This window comes from Oryx dammah, unplaced genomic scaffold, assembly GCF_014754425.2.
Source record: "Oryx dammah isolate SB20612 unplaced genomic scaffold, SCBI_Odam_1.1 HiC_scaffold_1, whole genome shotgun sequence".
NCBI classification, from domain to species: domain Eukaryota; kingdom Metazoa; phylum Chordata; class Mammalia; order Artiodactyla; family Bovidae; genus Oryx; species Oryx dammah.
In genome coordinates this window covers 60,491,044-60,504,933 of record NW_024070185.1, presented here as the reverse complement: position 1 = coordinate 60,504,933, position 13,890 = coordinate 60,491,044, and the positions used below count along the sequence as shown (strand labels likewise).

General features: G+C 48.7%; 1 protein-coding gene across 3 annotated transcripts in view; it reads left to right on the top strand.

The window, feature by feature from the left end:
• FBXO10 (F-box protein 10) overlaps positions 1-13,890 on the top strand; it is a 43,200-nt gene that overhangs the window by 23,523 nt on the left and 5,787 nt on the right. For 2 of the 3 annotated variants that reach the window (XM_040224724.1, XM_040224789.1), the window contains 6 exons: positions 315-1,136; positions 2,894-3,043; positions 4,263-4,399; positions 9,363-9,433; positions 11,189-11,341; positions 12,352-12,621. In XM_040224724.1, the coding sequence (XP_040080658.1) occupies positions 315-1,136; positions 2,894-3,043; positions 4,263-4,399; positions 9,363-9,433; positions 11,189-11,341; positions 12,352-12,621 (1,603 nt within the window). The remainder of the gene's footprint in view (positions 1-314; positions 1,137-2,893; positions 3,044-4,262; positions 4,400-9,362; positions 9,434-11,188; positions 11,342-12,351; positions 12,622-13,890) is intronic. The other variant, XM_040224860.1, reaches the window with a different exon arrangement.

Sequence of the window (13,890 nt, the reverse complement as noted above, 5' to 3'; positions counted from 1 at the left end):
ATTGGTAGGATTTACTTGAGATTTGAGGGGTTGGGGAAGGGCCCTGCTGCAGAGTGAACTTTTCTGCCGTTCTCCATTTCCACTCCTGTCCCAGCCCTTTGGGACTGGAGGGAGAGAAGGGCAGGCAGCTTCCATCATGCGGAGCAGCTCCCGGTTCCTCCGGGGCTGGCAGACATGCAGCCTGTGGGGAAGGGAACGTGACCAGCAGAACAGAAGGCCTCTCGAGGCACCACCCCCTCTGGAGCAGTCAGAGCTCTGACAAGCAAAACAGATCTTATCCCTCTTACACCCACTGTCTCTCTCTCATCCCCCAGACAACTTCAGGTCACGTCCAGTTTGACAACTGCAACTTCGAGAATGGGCACATCCAGGTCCACGGCCCGGGCACCTGCCAAGTGAAGTTTTGCTCCTTCAAGAACACTCATGTCTTTCTGCACAACGTGCCCTTGTGTGTCCTGGAAAACTGTGAATTCGTGGGCAGTGAAAACAACTCGGTGACTGTCGAGGGCCACCCATCCTCAGAGAACAACTGGGCCTACACGCACCTCTTAGGGCTCATCAGGTCCTCTCCCGGCGTGCTCCCTACCGAGGACTCAGACTCTTTAATGTCCCTCGACCTGGAGAGCAGGGACCAGGCCTGGAGCCCGAGGACCTGTGGCATTGTCATTGAGGGCAGCCAGAGCCCCACCAGCCCAGCCACCGGCTCCCCCGCGGCTGGCTCACGGGAGGCAGAGGTGGGCAGCAATGGGGAGAGGGTGGCCCGGACCCCAGACAGCAGCGATGGAGGCCTGAGTCCCAGCGGCGAGGACGAGGACGAGGACCAGCTCACATACAGACTGTCCTACCAAGCGCAGGGCCCACGGCCGGTCCTGGGGGGCTCTTTTTTGGGCCCACCGCTGCCTGGAGCCTCCATCCAGCTGCCCAGCTGCCTGGTGCTGAACTCCCTGCAGCAGGAGCTGCAGAAGGACAGGGAGGCCATGGCACTGGCCAGCTCTGTGCAGGGCTGCCTCATCCGCAAGTGCCTCTTCCGGGACGGCAAGGGAGGTGTTTTTGTTTGCTCTTACGGCCGAGCCAAGATGGAAGGAAACATCTTCCGGAACCTGACTTACGCGGTGCGGTGTATACATAATAGCAAGGTGCTGTCATAGGCTTACTGTGCAGACCCATGAGGCCTCACTAGGTCACCAGGAACATGATTTTTGAGTGGTGAGAGGGCTTCAGTGGTTGTATGCAGGAGGGCTTGGATGGAGCTAGTCTGTACTGTTTTAAAAGTCATCATCTCTTAAGCTTATAATGCACACTTGCCCCATGTCCATCATCTGACTTGAATGAGGCAGAGCTGTCCTGGTAAGCAGTTTCTGGTATCCCCATTCATCCTTAGTCTTGGGTAGGTGTGTCCATGGGTTAGGACCTTGGCAGTGGGCCCTTTGCAATGGTCCTGCCTCACCTCCTACACTAGGAGGGGAATTCTAACCCTCAAGACCAAAACATTTTCCTTCCACATCCCTGAGGGATAAAGGGTTTATTGTTTTTCTGTCTTCCACCACCCCTCATGAGAGCCACAGGGTTTGCAGCTCTTCACCCAGCTGCTTAAAGCTTGTTCTCTGGAAAATCCCATTGGGGGAAAATCCAAGAGGGGCTTAGTGCTTTTTCCAAAGTGACTGTTCTTTCCCACCAAGTGCCCAGCAGGAGGGAGGCATCTCTGGCCTCTTGTCCCGCCCTCAGCCTTTCTCCGTGAGCACCTGGGATGATCTGTGGAGAAATGAACAGATGCAGCTACTCCCGGGGCTTCTGTGCTCTCACTGATTCACACTTGGCTTTTAACAAGTTGTGAAAACAGTTAGCCAAACTCTTCTTTCTGGCTAGCATGGCACCTGTGTCTTTTCAAACAAGCAGGTACTCCCGTGTCATGTCCTTGGAGGTGCCTTTTTCCCTTAGATTCCAGGCTCGTTGGTGGTCCTGCAACCTCAGCTCTCATGGATTCAGAGATTCTTCTTGTGGGAGCAATACTCTTTCTAACTTTCTCCATCATAAGCAGAAAGCATCTCCTTGAAATTGTACTTGCATTATACTTTACCCCTCCCAGGATTTAAATCTAATGTAATATATTGTTTATTGTTAGTACACAATTTACCTTCACATAATATATTTTATTATTAATACACAGTTTTTAAAAAAACATTTTAAGTTTTTTTATAATTATTAAATATAAAAAGAAAGTGTAAGTGGCAATACATCCTCTTAATAAGCTGTGTGCTGGGTTATGGTATCTTGTTTTAAAGAGGCTTCCTTATCCCTATACCAACATTTCTAACTGTCTCTTAGTTTGGAATTCCAGTGGGTTTTCTACCGCAAGATAATACATTAAGAGAGATGCAGAGTGGGCAAGAATGGGTATTTGTCTTACAAGTGAAAAGCCAAAGGGAAGGTGGGCAAGGAGCGCCTGTGAGTTACCTTACCCTCTAGCACTTCCTTAGGCAGGTGAAGTCCAGCAGAAGTGCCTATAGAATTGGCACTTGTTTCCATTTAAAGTAGCTGTGCCGTCAGACCTCTGGGGAACTCTTCGTGTGGAGTTAGCAGCCTGCCTAATCCCATCTCATCTTAGCATCCCTTCCATCCTATTCTGAGGCTGTGGATGTGGAGCCCAGGGCCAAGCTTCCATCCAGGGTTTAGTGAAGAACAGGTATGAGGTTGGTACAGAGGCTGCAGGACCAAACCAGGAAGGGCATCGAGATGCTCCCTCCTTGTGAGCGCATAGTGAGAGCAACTGAGCTGGCATCGGGCAGATCTGCACAGACCAGACAGAAAGGAGGAAACTCAGGTGCTCCCTGAGCAGGTTTTTAAAAATAACCTTTGTGACCAGAAAATGAATGGCTGTTTCTTCTCTGCCTAGATCATCATGCTCAAGAACCACATTCACCACTGCAGAGCATCAGGCATCTTTCTTCGCTTGGAGGGTGGAGGCCTGATTGCTGGCAACAACATCTGCCACAACGCGGAGGCTGGTGTGGACATCCGGAAGAAGTCCAACCCTCTCATTCTGGTACTTCCTCCATCTTGGTGCCCCTTTCAGGGTGGCTCCTAGTTCTCAGAAACCTTTTCTAGGATGTCTAAGCAAATGCTACCATTTTAAATTCCTGTTGCTTCCTGCTTGCAAGTCATTCCTGTTCTTTCCTCTGTGTGTCCTTGTGACTCTGGTCTCTTCTTCCATGTATTGAAGGTGACTTTGGATAAATCACATCCCTGAAATCTCCCCCAGCAAGGTTGAGGACCCAGCAGATAGGGAAGTTCACAGGGCCTTCCTTCCTGCAGCCCGGATATGCTCTTGTGGGTTTTGAGTTCAGTAAGAATAAAGATATAATGTCTGCCCTGAAAAACACTTGGTTACCCTGGTGAGTCTGCCAGATCCTTCAGGGGGAAATCTGGAAACCAATAAGAATAGGAGCTCCTGCAGCAGGAAACATTTTAAAGCAAACTTTGTTTTTGTGAAATAGTTTTGGAAAAGAAACAGCTAGCTTCTTGATTTAAATATATAATTGTACTTAGGCTGTAAATTAGCAGAGTGAAACAATTATAATTTAGAATAACCTAAGATTTTAATCAGTATGCAAAAGGCAACTAACTGGGAAACAGAAAAGCTAGGTTTCAGATCCAGCTCTGCCACAAATGTACTATATGACCCTGGGTCTCTTTCCCCATTTGCATGGAGGAGTTTGGCAGAAATACCTCCAGGGGGCCTTGTAGCTGGTATACCTTCTGGTGGCCTCCTGGCTCATGGGAAACCTAAGCTCCCTGGGGCTACACCTTCCACAGTCCCCCTCCCTTCCCTGAGTGGTCCCTGAGGCCTGTGCTTAGTCAGTGTTCCCACGTATTGGGGCTCTGCCCCCGGGGCCCTGGGGTAATGTGGCCTTGATGATGATCATGCTCTTTGGAGGCTCAGAAATCTTCAGTACTGTGCATTGTAGATGAAGGCAAGAGCCCTCAGCATTAAGTGTCAGGATGTACCTATTAATACATCCCAAGAGTCTGGGCGGGGTAGACTCCTCTCTTGGGAGTCTCTCTGACAGGTATCCATGTGTGCACCTGGGCAGAGAGGGCAGGGCCACCCCCAGTCCATTCCCTTTGTTTTGTGCTTGGGATCCCGCAGTGACATGTTTTCTTCTACTATTGCATCCTGGCCCTGCCGTGGGGCAGCACTGAGCCCTCTGCTGCTCACCGGCATGTCTCATCTGCCTTCTGTGGTGTCTCCTGTTCACCTGCAGTGTAACCAGATCCACCACGGCCTTCGCTCTGGCATTGTTGTCCTTGGCAATGGGAAAGGCATCATCCGGAACAATCAAATCTTTTCAAACAAGGAGGCTGGCATTTACATCCTGTACCATGGAAATCCAGTCGTGAGGTATGTATGTGCCTCTGTACTCAGACCACCCTGCTCACCCATGGTCCCATTCTTCTTCTTTCATCTCTGGTTCCCTGCTTCCTGTCTTTGCTTCATTTGAAACCATTTTTGTTTACTGAAGCAACTGTATACATGCAAGCAGAGAAGAGACAGACTTCACCCACAATCCCACCTCAGTAACACAGCCTTCTGTGTTATATTATCTGTGTTCTGTGCTTTTGTGTCTGTGTTCCCTTCCAGTTAATTATGTGGGCCATTCTATTCAGCAAGAAGGAACTTCTAATAATGATAACAAAGGTAAACAAGGCAGACTCTGCTCCCTTGGAGCTTACTCTAGTCTGGAGAAGGACATGTGTGTCCAGAAATAATGCTAAGATAGGGATGGCATAGAGATTTCAACTCACTTGACGACTCTGATTAGTTGCTAGTGGCTACGTGGGATGCTGTGTTAAGACTGGAGGCTACATCTGACCTCAGCATGGAAGCATGCCGTGATCCATCACTGGTGTAAGCTGTAGGTAGTGGGGCTGTGGATCTGCCCGCCCACCCATCACGTGGTACAGGCTGTGATAAATGCTGTCAAAGTGGTACCGAGAGGGGAGTTATTCTGATGAGGGGGCTGTGGGGGGCCTCATTTGGGAGCTGGCATTGGGGTTAAGACTTTGAAATACGGGTAGGGCTTGGCCTCTCGTGGAGCTGGGGAGTTGACGCTCCCAGAGAAGGAAGTGGTGTGAGCAGAGGCAGCCGAACATAGCAGAGTCAGGGAGCACGCAGTCCTCTGGGGCTTGAGAAAAAGTCTCACACAAGTTGTGACACTGCTGTAAAACATCTCAAGTTGGGACTGTCCCAGATCATCTTGGGTCCTTTGGTCACTGCAGCCTGAGTGTTTATATCCCTGTGGCAGTCCATCTCTGCCAGGCAGTGTGCTAGAAAGCCTTGGGCCAGATGAGGAAGGCCTTATGTAGTCCAGTGGGAAAGGTGGGAGTTTATTCTGTCTAGATAAGGGGGGATCATTAAAGGTTTTGAGTGGAAGACTCACATGTTATGTCTGTGCTTTACAAAAATAACTGGAATTACTGTGCAGCAAATATATTCTGAGAGTTTTTCCCTGCATTATCCTGTGTGTACTTTTCCAAGTTGTTGCAGGATCTTATATTTATCACTTTGGTCAGTTTCAGAACATTCTGTTGTTTTGATACTCCCTCATTTTTGAACCAGTCCTATTACTGTTAGGCTTCTATTTTTTCACTATTGAAGGCAGCTTGTTTTTGTTTGTTGTTTAGTCAGTAAGTCGTGTCCGACTCTTTTGCAACCCCGTGGACTGTAGCCCACCAGACTCCTCTGTCCATGGGATTTCCCAGGCAAGAATACTGGAGTGAGGTGCCATTTCCTTCTCCAATAGGCAGCTTACTAAAAACAATTAGTGATCATGTGATTATGGAGCTGTTTTCCCATCTTTTACATTATTGCCTTAAGAGTATGGGTTTGTATGTGTGCATACTATTCATTAAACACACATTTAGGTGTTTACTCCATATAAGGGGGTTAGCAGTATAAAGAGTATATGAACAGTCTCTGCTCTGTGAAGTGTTCAGTGTCATTCTGCAGATGGGAGCTGTAAGGGAAGGACTCACTAAAGTGAGCGTTTTTATAGCTCTTCATGCAGGTGCAGAAGGAAACCAGTCATGATTGCCACTGAGTGAGTCAGGACAGGGCACGTGGGGCGCTGACATTTGAGCAGTGCTCAGATGGTAAAAAATCTACCTGCAATGCAGGAGACCCAGGTTCAATCCCTGGGTCAGGAAGATGCCCTGGGAATGGCAACCCACTCCAGTATTCTTGGCTGGAAAATTCCATGGACAGAGGAGCCTGGCAGGCTACAGTCTGTGGGGTTGCAAAGAGTTGGATGTGACTAAGTGACTAACACTTTACTTTTACTGAAGGACAAGTAGGATTTTATGGCCTCAGAAAGGCATTACAAGCCTGGGGCAGTGAAATTTGGAGTATGACCTGGGAAAGTGGTGGGAAAAGTGTGGTATGTCTGGGCATAAGGTCAGCCTACAAAGTGGGGTTGATGCTGGAGCATAGAGAAACTCGAATACCACGTGTGGTAGGTAGAATAATGGCCTCCCAAATCTATCCATTTTCTAATCCTTGGAACCTGTGCATAGACTGTCTACAAGGCAGAAGAGACTTTGCAGATGTGACTCAGTTAAGGGTGCTGAGATGGGGAGAGTACCCTGGGTGATCCAGGTGGGCCCAGTGTAATCACAGGGTCCTTAGAAGAGGGAAGCAGGAGAGTCAGAGAAGGAAATGTGTCAACAGAGCCAAGGCCAGAGGAATGAGGCCACAGACCAGCCTGGGCCGCCTCTAGGATCTGGAAAGGTCAGAAACAGATCCTTTCCGAGTCTCCAGAAAAAAGGCAGGTCTACTGGCACCTTGATTTAGCCCTGTCAGACCCATTTTGGACTTCTGACCTCCTAAACTGGAAGATAATAAATTCGTGTTGTTCTAAACCACCAAGTTTGTGGTAGTTACTTACTGCAGCCATATGCCCAAACCTTGTGGGTGCTGGGGAGCTGTTAAAGGGTTTCGAGCAAGGAATATTACAGCCAGATCAGTGTCTTGGCTTTTTCATTGTTGTTGTTGTTATTTTATTTTTGACTTTTTAAAACAGTCACTTTGAGGGAATTCTCTGGTGATTCAGTGGTTAGGACTCCATGCTCTTACTGCTGAAGACCTTTGTTCCCCCTGGTTGGGGAACAAAGATCCCACAAGCCAAGAGCCTCCCCCTCTAAAAAAATTTCTGGGTTTAGATGTAAACTACTATATGCAGAATGAATAAACAACAAGGTCCTACTGTATAGCACAGGGAACTATATTCAATATCCTATCCTGTGATAAACTATCATGGAAAAGAATATGAAAAAGAATGTCTATATGTGTATAAGTAAGTCACTTTGTTATACAGCAGAGATTGGCACAACATTATAAATCAAATATACTTCAATAAAAAGTATTTTTTGAATAAAACAGCCGCTTTGAGAGAATTAGGTTGTGCTTTTTTCCTTTATGTTTCTTTGTGATGGAGGACAGGGATTTGTGGGAGGTCCCTGAATTCCAAGGTCTCTGATGTGACCTCAATAAGGCAAGCCATTGAGCATATTTTTTTGCTGGTAATAGTTACATAACCTATGGTTTTTTGTTTTTGTTTGTTTTTTGCCTTGGCTGCAAGGAAGCACAGGACTCAAACTGTGTTAATATCCCACCATTGGTTCTTGGAACAATGCTCTGTCCCCTTTTCCTCGTGTTTTCTGATGTCTCTTTTATCTTTGTTCTGCCTACCCTATGTACACACACATACATGTTTCTCCAAGGGGCCATGGATTCTTTCTGAAAGTAAGTGAGATTTGTGCTAAATGTATAACACTCATGCATTTGCTTCCCTGGCACAGCTCTCAGAAATATGAATGAGGTTTGCCTGAGCCCAGAGACTGCATCTGACCCTGAATTCTAGAAGCCCAGAGTAACCATCAGTTGATTGAATTATAATCATATCAAAGCAGTTGCTTCGTATCTGAGTAAAAACATAAGGATGTTTTTTAACAAACAGTTTCACTTATTCAACTCCAAATGCACAATGTAGGTACAGTTGGCATTTGGCTTCCCCATAAGGAAGTACGGGCTTCCCTGGTGGTGGCTCAGTGGTAAAAAATCTGTCTGTCAAGCAGGAGACATGGGTTCCATCTGTGGGTCAAGAAGATTCCCCTGGAGAAGGAAATGTCAACCCACTCCAGTATTCTTGCCTGGGAAATCCCTGGACAAAGGAGCCTGGCAGGCCACAGTTTATGGGGTCACAAAAGAGTGACACGACTCAGCAACTAAACAACAATAACATGTGGTAAACGCTTTGGATCCTGCCCTACAGTTGGGAAGACTTATCAGCCGACTCATGATCAGTGAGGTTCTGTGAAAGGAGCCAGGCCCTGTGTCAGGCTCTGAACAGCTAGTTGTATATTTGGCTCTAAATCCCTCGGCTGCATGGTAGGAAGTAGGAGGGCACCTCCTAAGAGGGGGCAGGTGCTCCTCCAGTATAGAAGGAGATCACAGTATTCCTGTTAGTAAAAATACCAAACAGCAAATGTGTATCCTCCAGAAATAACCCAGTTCTGCCAGTGTCTGAGTGTCTCTGTATTTACAGGCAGGAAACCAGAGTTGAGAGACTAGAGCAATGCAGGTCCTTTAACTCAGGTGTCTTATTCTAGGGAACTCATTCTTGAGGACTTTCCATGGCAGTAGGGCCATGTGTGTCTCCTGAGTCAGGAGCATACTTTCTTAGATCTTCCGTTATGCCAAGTGAGATAAGTCAGTGAAAGAAATACTGTATTCTCTTATACATGGAGTCTAAAAAATACAACAAACTAGTGAGTATAATAAAAAAGCAGAGTCAGATATAGAGAACAAACTAGTGGTCACCAGTAGGGAGAGGGAAGCAGAGAGGGGCAATATAGGGGTAGGTGACTAAGAGGTATAAGAGGTATAAAATATTACGTATAGAATAAGCTGCAAGGATATATTGTACAACATCAGGAATATAGTCAATATTTATAATATCTGCAAATGGAGTATAACCTTTAAAAATTGTGAATTACTGTATTGTACACCTTCAAATCATATAATACTGTACAACAACGACAATACAAATAAAATGGTGCTTGAGTGTGGCTAACAGTCCAGAGACAGGGATATCTGTTTCTGTGGCATAGTTCCAGGTGGTTTGAGGGCAGTGGTAACTGACGATTGCTTTCTGCCTGGCTTCTGGGCCTCAAAGAGGTGCTCTATATCCCAGTGGACCTGAGCCATCTGGGAAGCCCACAGAGAAGGGCAGGCACCTTGGATGGGCATTGTCTTTGATGCATGATGTTGGTTTGGTCTCACCTTTTGTCTTCTCCTTTCATTCTAGCCGGAACCACATTTTCAAGGGCCACGCAGCCGGCATCGCTGTGAACGAGAATGGCAGAGGCCTCATCACAGGTAGGCATGAGACGCCTGCAGCTGTAACCAGCCAGGCAGCCACAACCCAGCCAACGTCCCCAGCTTGCCACCCACCCAGTCCTTCTCCTGGACAGACTGGCCTCCTGATGGTGACCAGCACTCGGGGACACAGGTTCCACGCCCTAGCTGTGCTCACCAGGCAGGGAGGTCACATCCGTTCTTTGCCAGGCCTGGTGCTTACAGGATCTGAGTGGGTGGCTCACAGAACACTGTCAGAAATATTCATACCACACGAACTGAACCCCTTCTCTGGGCTCTACGGGCTTGTTCCTGCTCTGGCAATCCATCCTCATTCCCCCTCTGCCTGGCCAACTCCTGTCATTCTCCAAGCCTCAGCCCAATTGTCTCTTCCTGGGGGAAGCCTGCCCTGACCTCCCATTATACATCCACCCACTTAGTCCACCAAGTAGGCCTACTCTGTAGGACATTGTACTTAATTTCTTATGATCCATTTAATGACAGGCTCCTTTGCTGTGTTCTGTAAGGCAAGGATCATGTCCATCTGGTGCATCAGTGTAGCCTCAGCACAGAGCATAGCCATGTCTAGAACAGTAAAGAGATCCAGTAAATATTGGGCCAGTAACTCCTCTTGACTGAATCCTGCCTTTCTTCATTAGACATTTTTTGAGCACACAGTGTATGCAGGAGCTAGGGATACAGCAGTGAAGAAAACGAATGATTTCTGCTGTTAGGAACTGACATTTTAGGAGGGGAAAATAATAAAAGCATGTATTTTTTTTCAAGAAGAGTCATCTCTGAGGGTGATACATGTTTTTGGTTTTTGGCCACACCACACAGCTTCAGGATCTTAGTTCCCCAATCAGGGATGAAACTCTGGCCCTGGCAGTGAAAGCGCCAAGTCCTAACCATTTGGCTGCCAGGGAATTTCATCTACAGACAATTAAAATAAAGTGATAGGCAAACTGTGTGGGTATTTAGGACTGTGTGGTCAGTGCAGGCCTTCCAAAAAAGTGACATGTAAACCAGAAGCTGGAGGATGGGAAGGAACTCAGGAAAGAACCAGGATTCCAAATGGGGCCACCTGTGGGAACAGACTTGGCAGGCCTGAGGAGTACAGAGGTTGCTCATTTGGCTGCAGTGTGGTGAACAAGGCGCAAGGAGTATGAGAAGGGGTCCCAGAGGCAGGCAGGAGCTGGTCACACAGGGTCTTCTGAACCATTGCAGTCCTGTCACAAGAGGCTGAGAGTCTGTCCCCTCCTGGTGCTGCGGCAGCAGTGTCCCAGGACACCCCTTCTCACTGGCGGCCCTTCAGCCCGCCCCCTCCCAGAGACATGGTGGAGGGAGAGGAGGGCTGTGGTCAGTCCAGAACTGAGGCTGAGAAGGACAGGCTCGCACCCCCTCAGGCCTGTGAGGAGTGGCTGGATTCTGTGTCAGTGCTCCCGAGGACAATCCCCCAGGACAGACAGCCCTGTCTGGCCTTGGTCCAGGGACTCTAAAGCCAGCCTGTTCTTAGTTATCAGTCCTCCAGGCCGCTAGATACAGTGGGTTCTGGGGATACAGGACACCACAAGGCAGACACAAACCTTGCCCTTGGGGAAAGCAGACAGCAGACACGTCCTTGGGAAGCCACACAGCAGACAAGATTCTGGGTGCTGACTCCTGACAGGGGCAGGCCTCAGCGTCCTTGTCTGGACTTGTTTTCTGTCAGCTGTTTAAGTCCTCATGCCGGCACTGTAGGTGGCCCGTGACCATCTTTTCCACCTCTTTCCGTAGAAAATGTCATCCGAGAGAACCAGTGGGGAGGTGTGGACATCCGCCGAGGAGGGCTCCCCATCCTCAGGAGCAACCTCATCTGCTTTGGCTACTCGGATGGTGTGGTTGTGGGGGATGAAGGCAAAGGCCTGCTAGAAGGAAACACCATCTACGGTGAGAGCCGCTCTCCTTGGGGACAGGTTTGGGGCCCAGTGCAGCCTGGAGGCAGGAAGCCCAGGTTCCATCTCCAACTTGTAGGTCCTGAGAGAGTCACTGCCTTTCCCTGGGCCCCCAGTACCTCATCTTACAAACCAGCCTCTATCTCAGGTCATAGCCCCACTCAGAAGGCATGAGCCTTTCATAAATCACCTTCTAATCCAGGTTGACCCCATGGGGTCAGCAAAGCAGAGAGCTTTAATCCCCACTTAAAACAGCCATGGGCAGGAGTGGATCTTATGTAAGGACAGGGCCATCTGATTTCTGATACATGAACATCTAACCCCTCTTACTCTTTCTTTTGATCCAGAGAACTAAAAATATAATGGAGAAATAGGGTAATCATAGAAAGAAAACTGTTCTCATTCCTTCTGTGACCTTGGACCACACCTCAGTCTTTCTGGACTGCATCTCTAATAATAATAATCATAGCTAACCTACATTCAGGTCCTGGACTCTTTCTAGGCCCTTTCTGTGCATTATCATATTTAGTCCTCAGGACCCCTTCTGAGGTTACAGTTAGTAACCCCATTTTTAAGATGAGGGAACTGAGGCACAGAGAAGTTTAGTAACCTGCTCCGGATCACACAGGTAGGGAGTGGTAGGGCTGGGACTCAAACCCTGCATTTCTGTGCAGGGTGTGGTTGGGCTGGATGAGTTCTGAGGGCCCCTTGGGCACTGTTGCCATGGGCTTGTGTGTTTCCAATCTGGAAGTGGAGGCTTGGCAGTTCCCAGAGCACTTTTACACCCCATGGGGTGACAGTAGTTGTGAGATTAACCTGTTACTACCCCTTGTATGAAGGAGAAGCCTGCAGCAGCCAAGCCCTAAAGTGACTTGTTCAAGGCCATTTACCAATCAGTGGCCCAGTTTCCCAGGCCAGTGCCTTTTTGCTTCCCCGCCTGGGGAGATACTGGGTATTGCCTTGCCTGTTGGCAGCATTAATGACCAGCTCCTTTCACTGTTACAGCTAATAAGGGCTGTGGTGTGTGGATGATGGCGTCCAGCCTGCCCCACGTCACCAGCAACCATGTCAGCTACAATGGCCTGTACGGAATGGCAGTGTTCAGCCAGAAGGATGGCTCCGGAGAATTCCCTGGAGGCCACGGGGGCCAGGAGAACTTCAGCGAGGACGGGGATGCCATCCTGTGGGAGACAGAGCTGGAGAAGGACGACGACCCACTGCGCCGGCCCATCACCGTAGCTCTGGTCGAGTCCAACAGTGTTAACCACAACGGAGGTGAGCACCCCTCCTGGCAGCCCTGCTGCAAGGCCTCCCATGCTCGGCCTGCCCTGAGACCCTGCAGCCTCATCAGCCACTTTAGCCACTCACCTGGTACCCCACCCCCTGGACTTCAATCCATTCTCTCCTTCTCCCACCACCACCCTCACCTTTCTCTTGCCCGAAATTCCTTCTCCCATCCACACGTCCCAAACAACTCGGACCTCAGAGCGCTTACTCGCCATCCTTCCCTCCTTCCACCTGGGTCCTCACCCAGCCCCACCAGCACGGGGGCTAAGACTGTATTCGTTTCTGTGGCTGTTTCATCAATTCTGACAGGCAGTGAACTTGAGGCAAGGAACTGAATCTCACTCTTGTTGGTGCCCCCTGCCCCTTGGCACCAGTCCCACACCTGGCATATACATTACAATCAATTCTGAGACACATGTTTCATATTTTTTTCACATCTCTGATGAGATACATCTTACAGTTGATGGCATATCATGGTTTAATTGGCAGTGATTTTTTTTTTTTAGATTTCCCTGGTGGCTCAGACAGTAAAGCGTCTGCCTACAATGCGGAAGACCCAGGTTCAGTCCCTGGGTCGGGAAGATCTCCTGGAGAAGGAAATGGCAACCCACTCCAGTATTCTTGCCTGGAAAATCCCATGGACAGAGGAGCCTGGTAGGCTACAGTCCATGGGGTCGCAAAGAGTTGGACACGACTGAGCGACTTTTATTTTTTCTTTCTTAGAGATACAGAAAATAAGAATATTTAAAATCCATGTTATCTTAAAATTGATAAAAATGGATGTTTGATGTTTATTGAATGGGAAAAAAAATTATTGTGGAATTCATCCAACTCTACAGCTCCCACACCTGGCTGATTATGAGAATCACTCTGGGGAATGGTGGAGGAAGGCTTGTTAAAGAGAGGCCCCTGGGCCCAGAGGAAGCTCATCACCCTGGGAGTGGCTGAGGCAGGGAAATGGGGGGCCAGTGGCCCCAGCCCACTTACTTACCTGGAAAATGAGTTCTGTTCCCTCCCAGTTCAGGGTTTCCTTCCTGTGGCCACACTGTCCAGTTTGACAAGCAAAGCCACGTAAATTCAAAACACTTGGTTTATTTTTGCGTTTCTCAACAAAGCCAAGAGAAGCAACAGGCGGGTGGCACCAAAAAATTCAGACCTGCAGGGCTTCCAACCCAGACTGCTCCCACAAGAGCCCATGGTCATCACCCTGCCTCAGCCTCCTCCCCTGCTGCCCGAGCCTCCCGCTCCTGGGGGGCT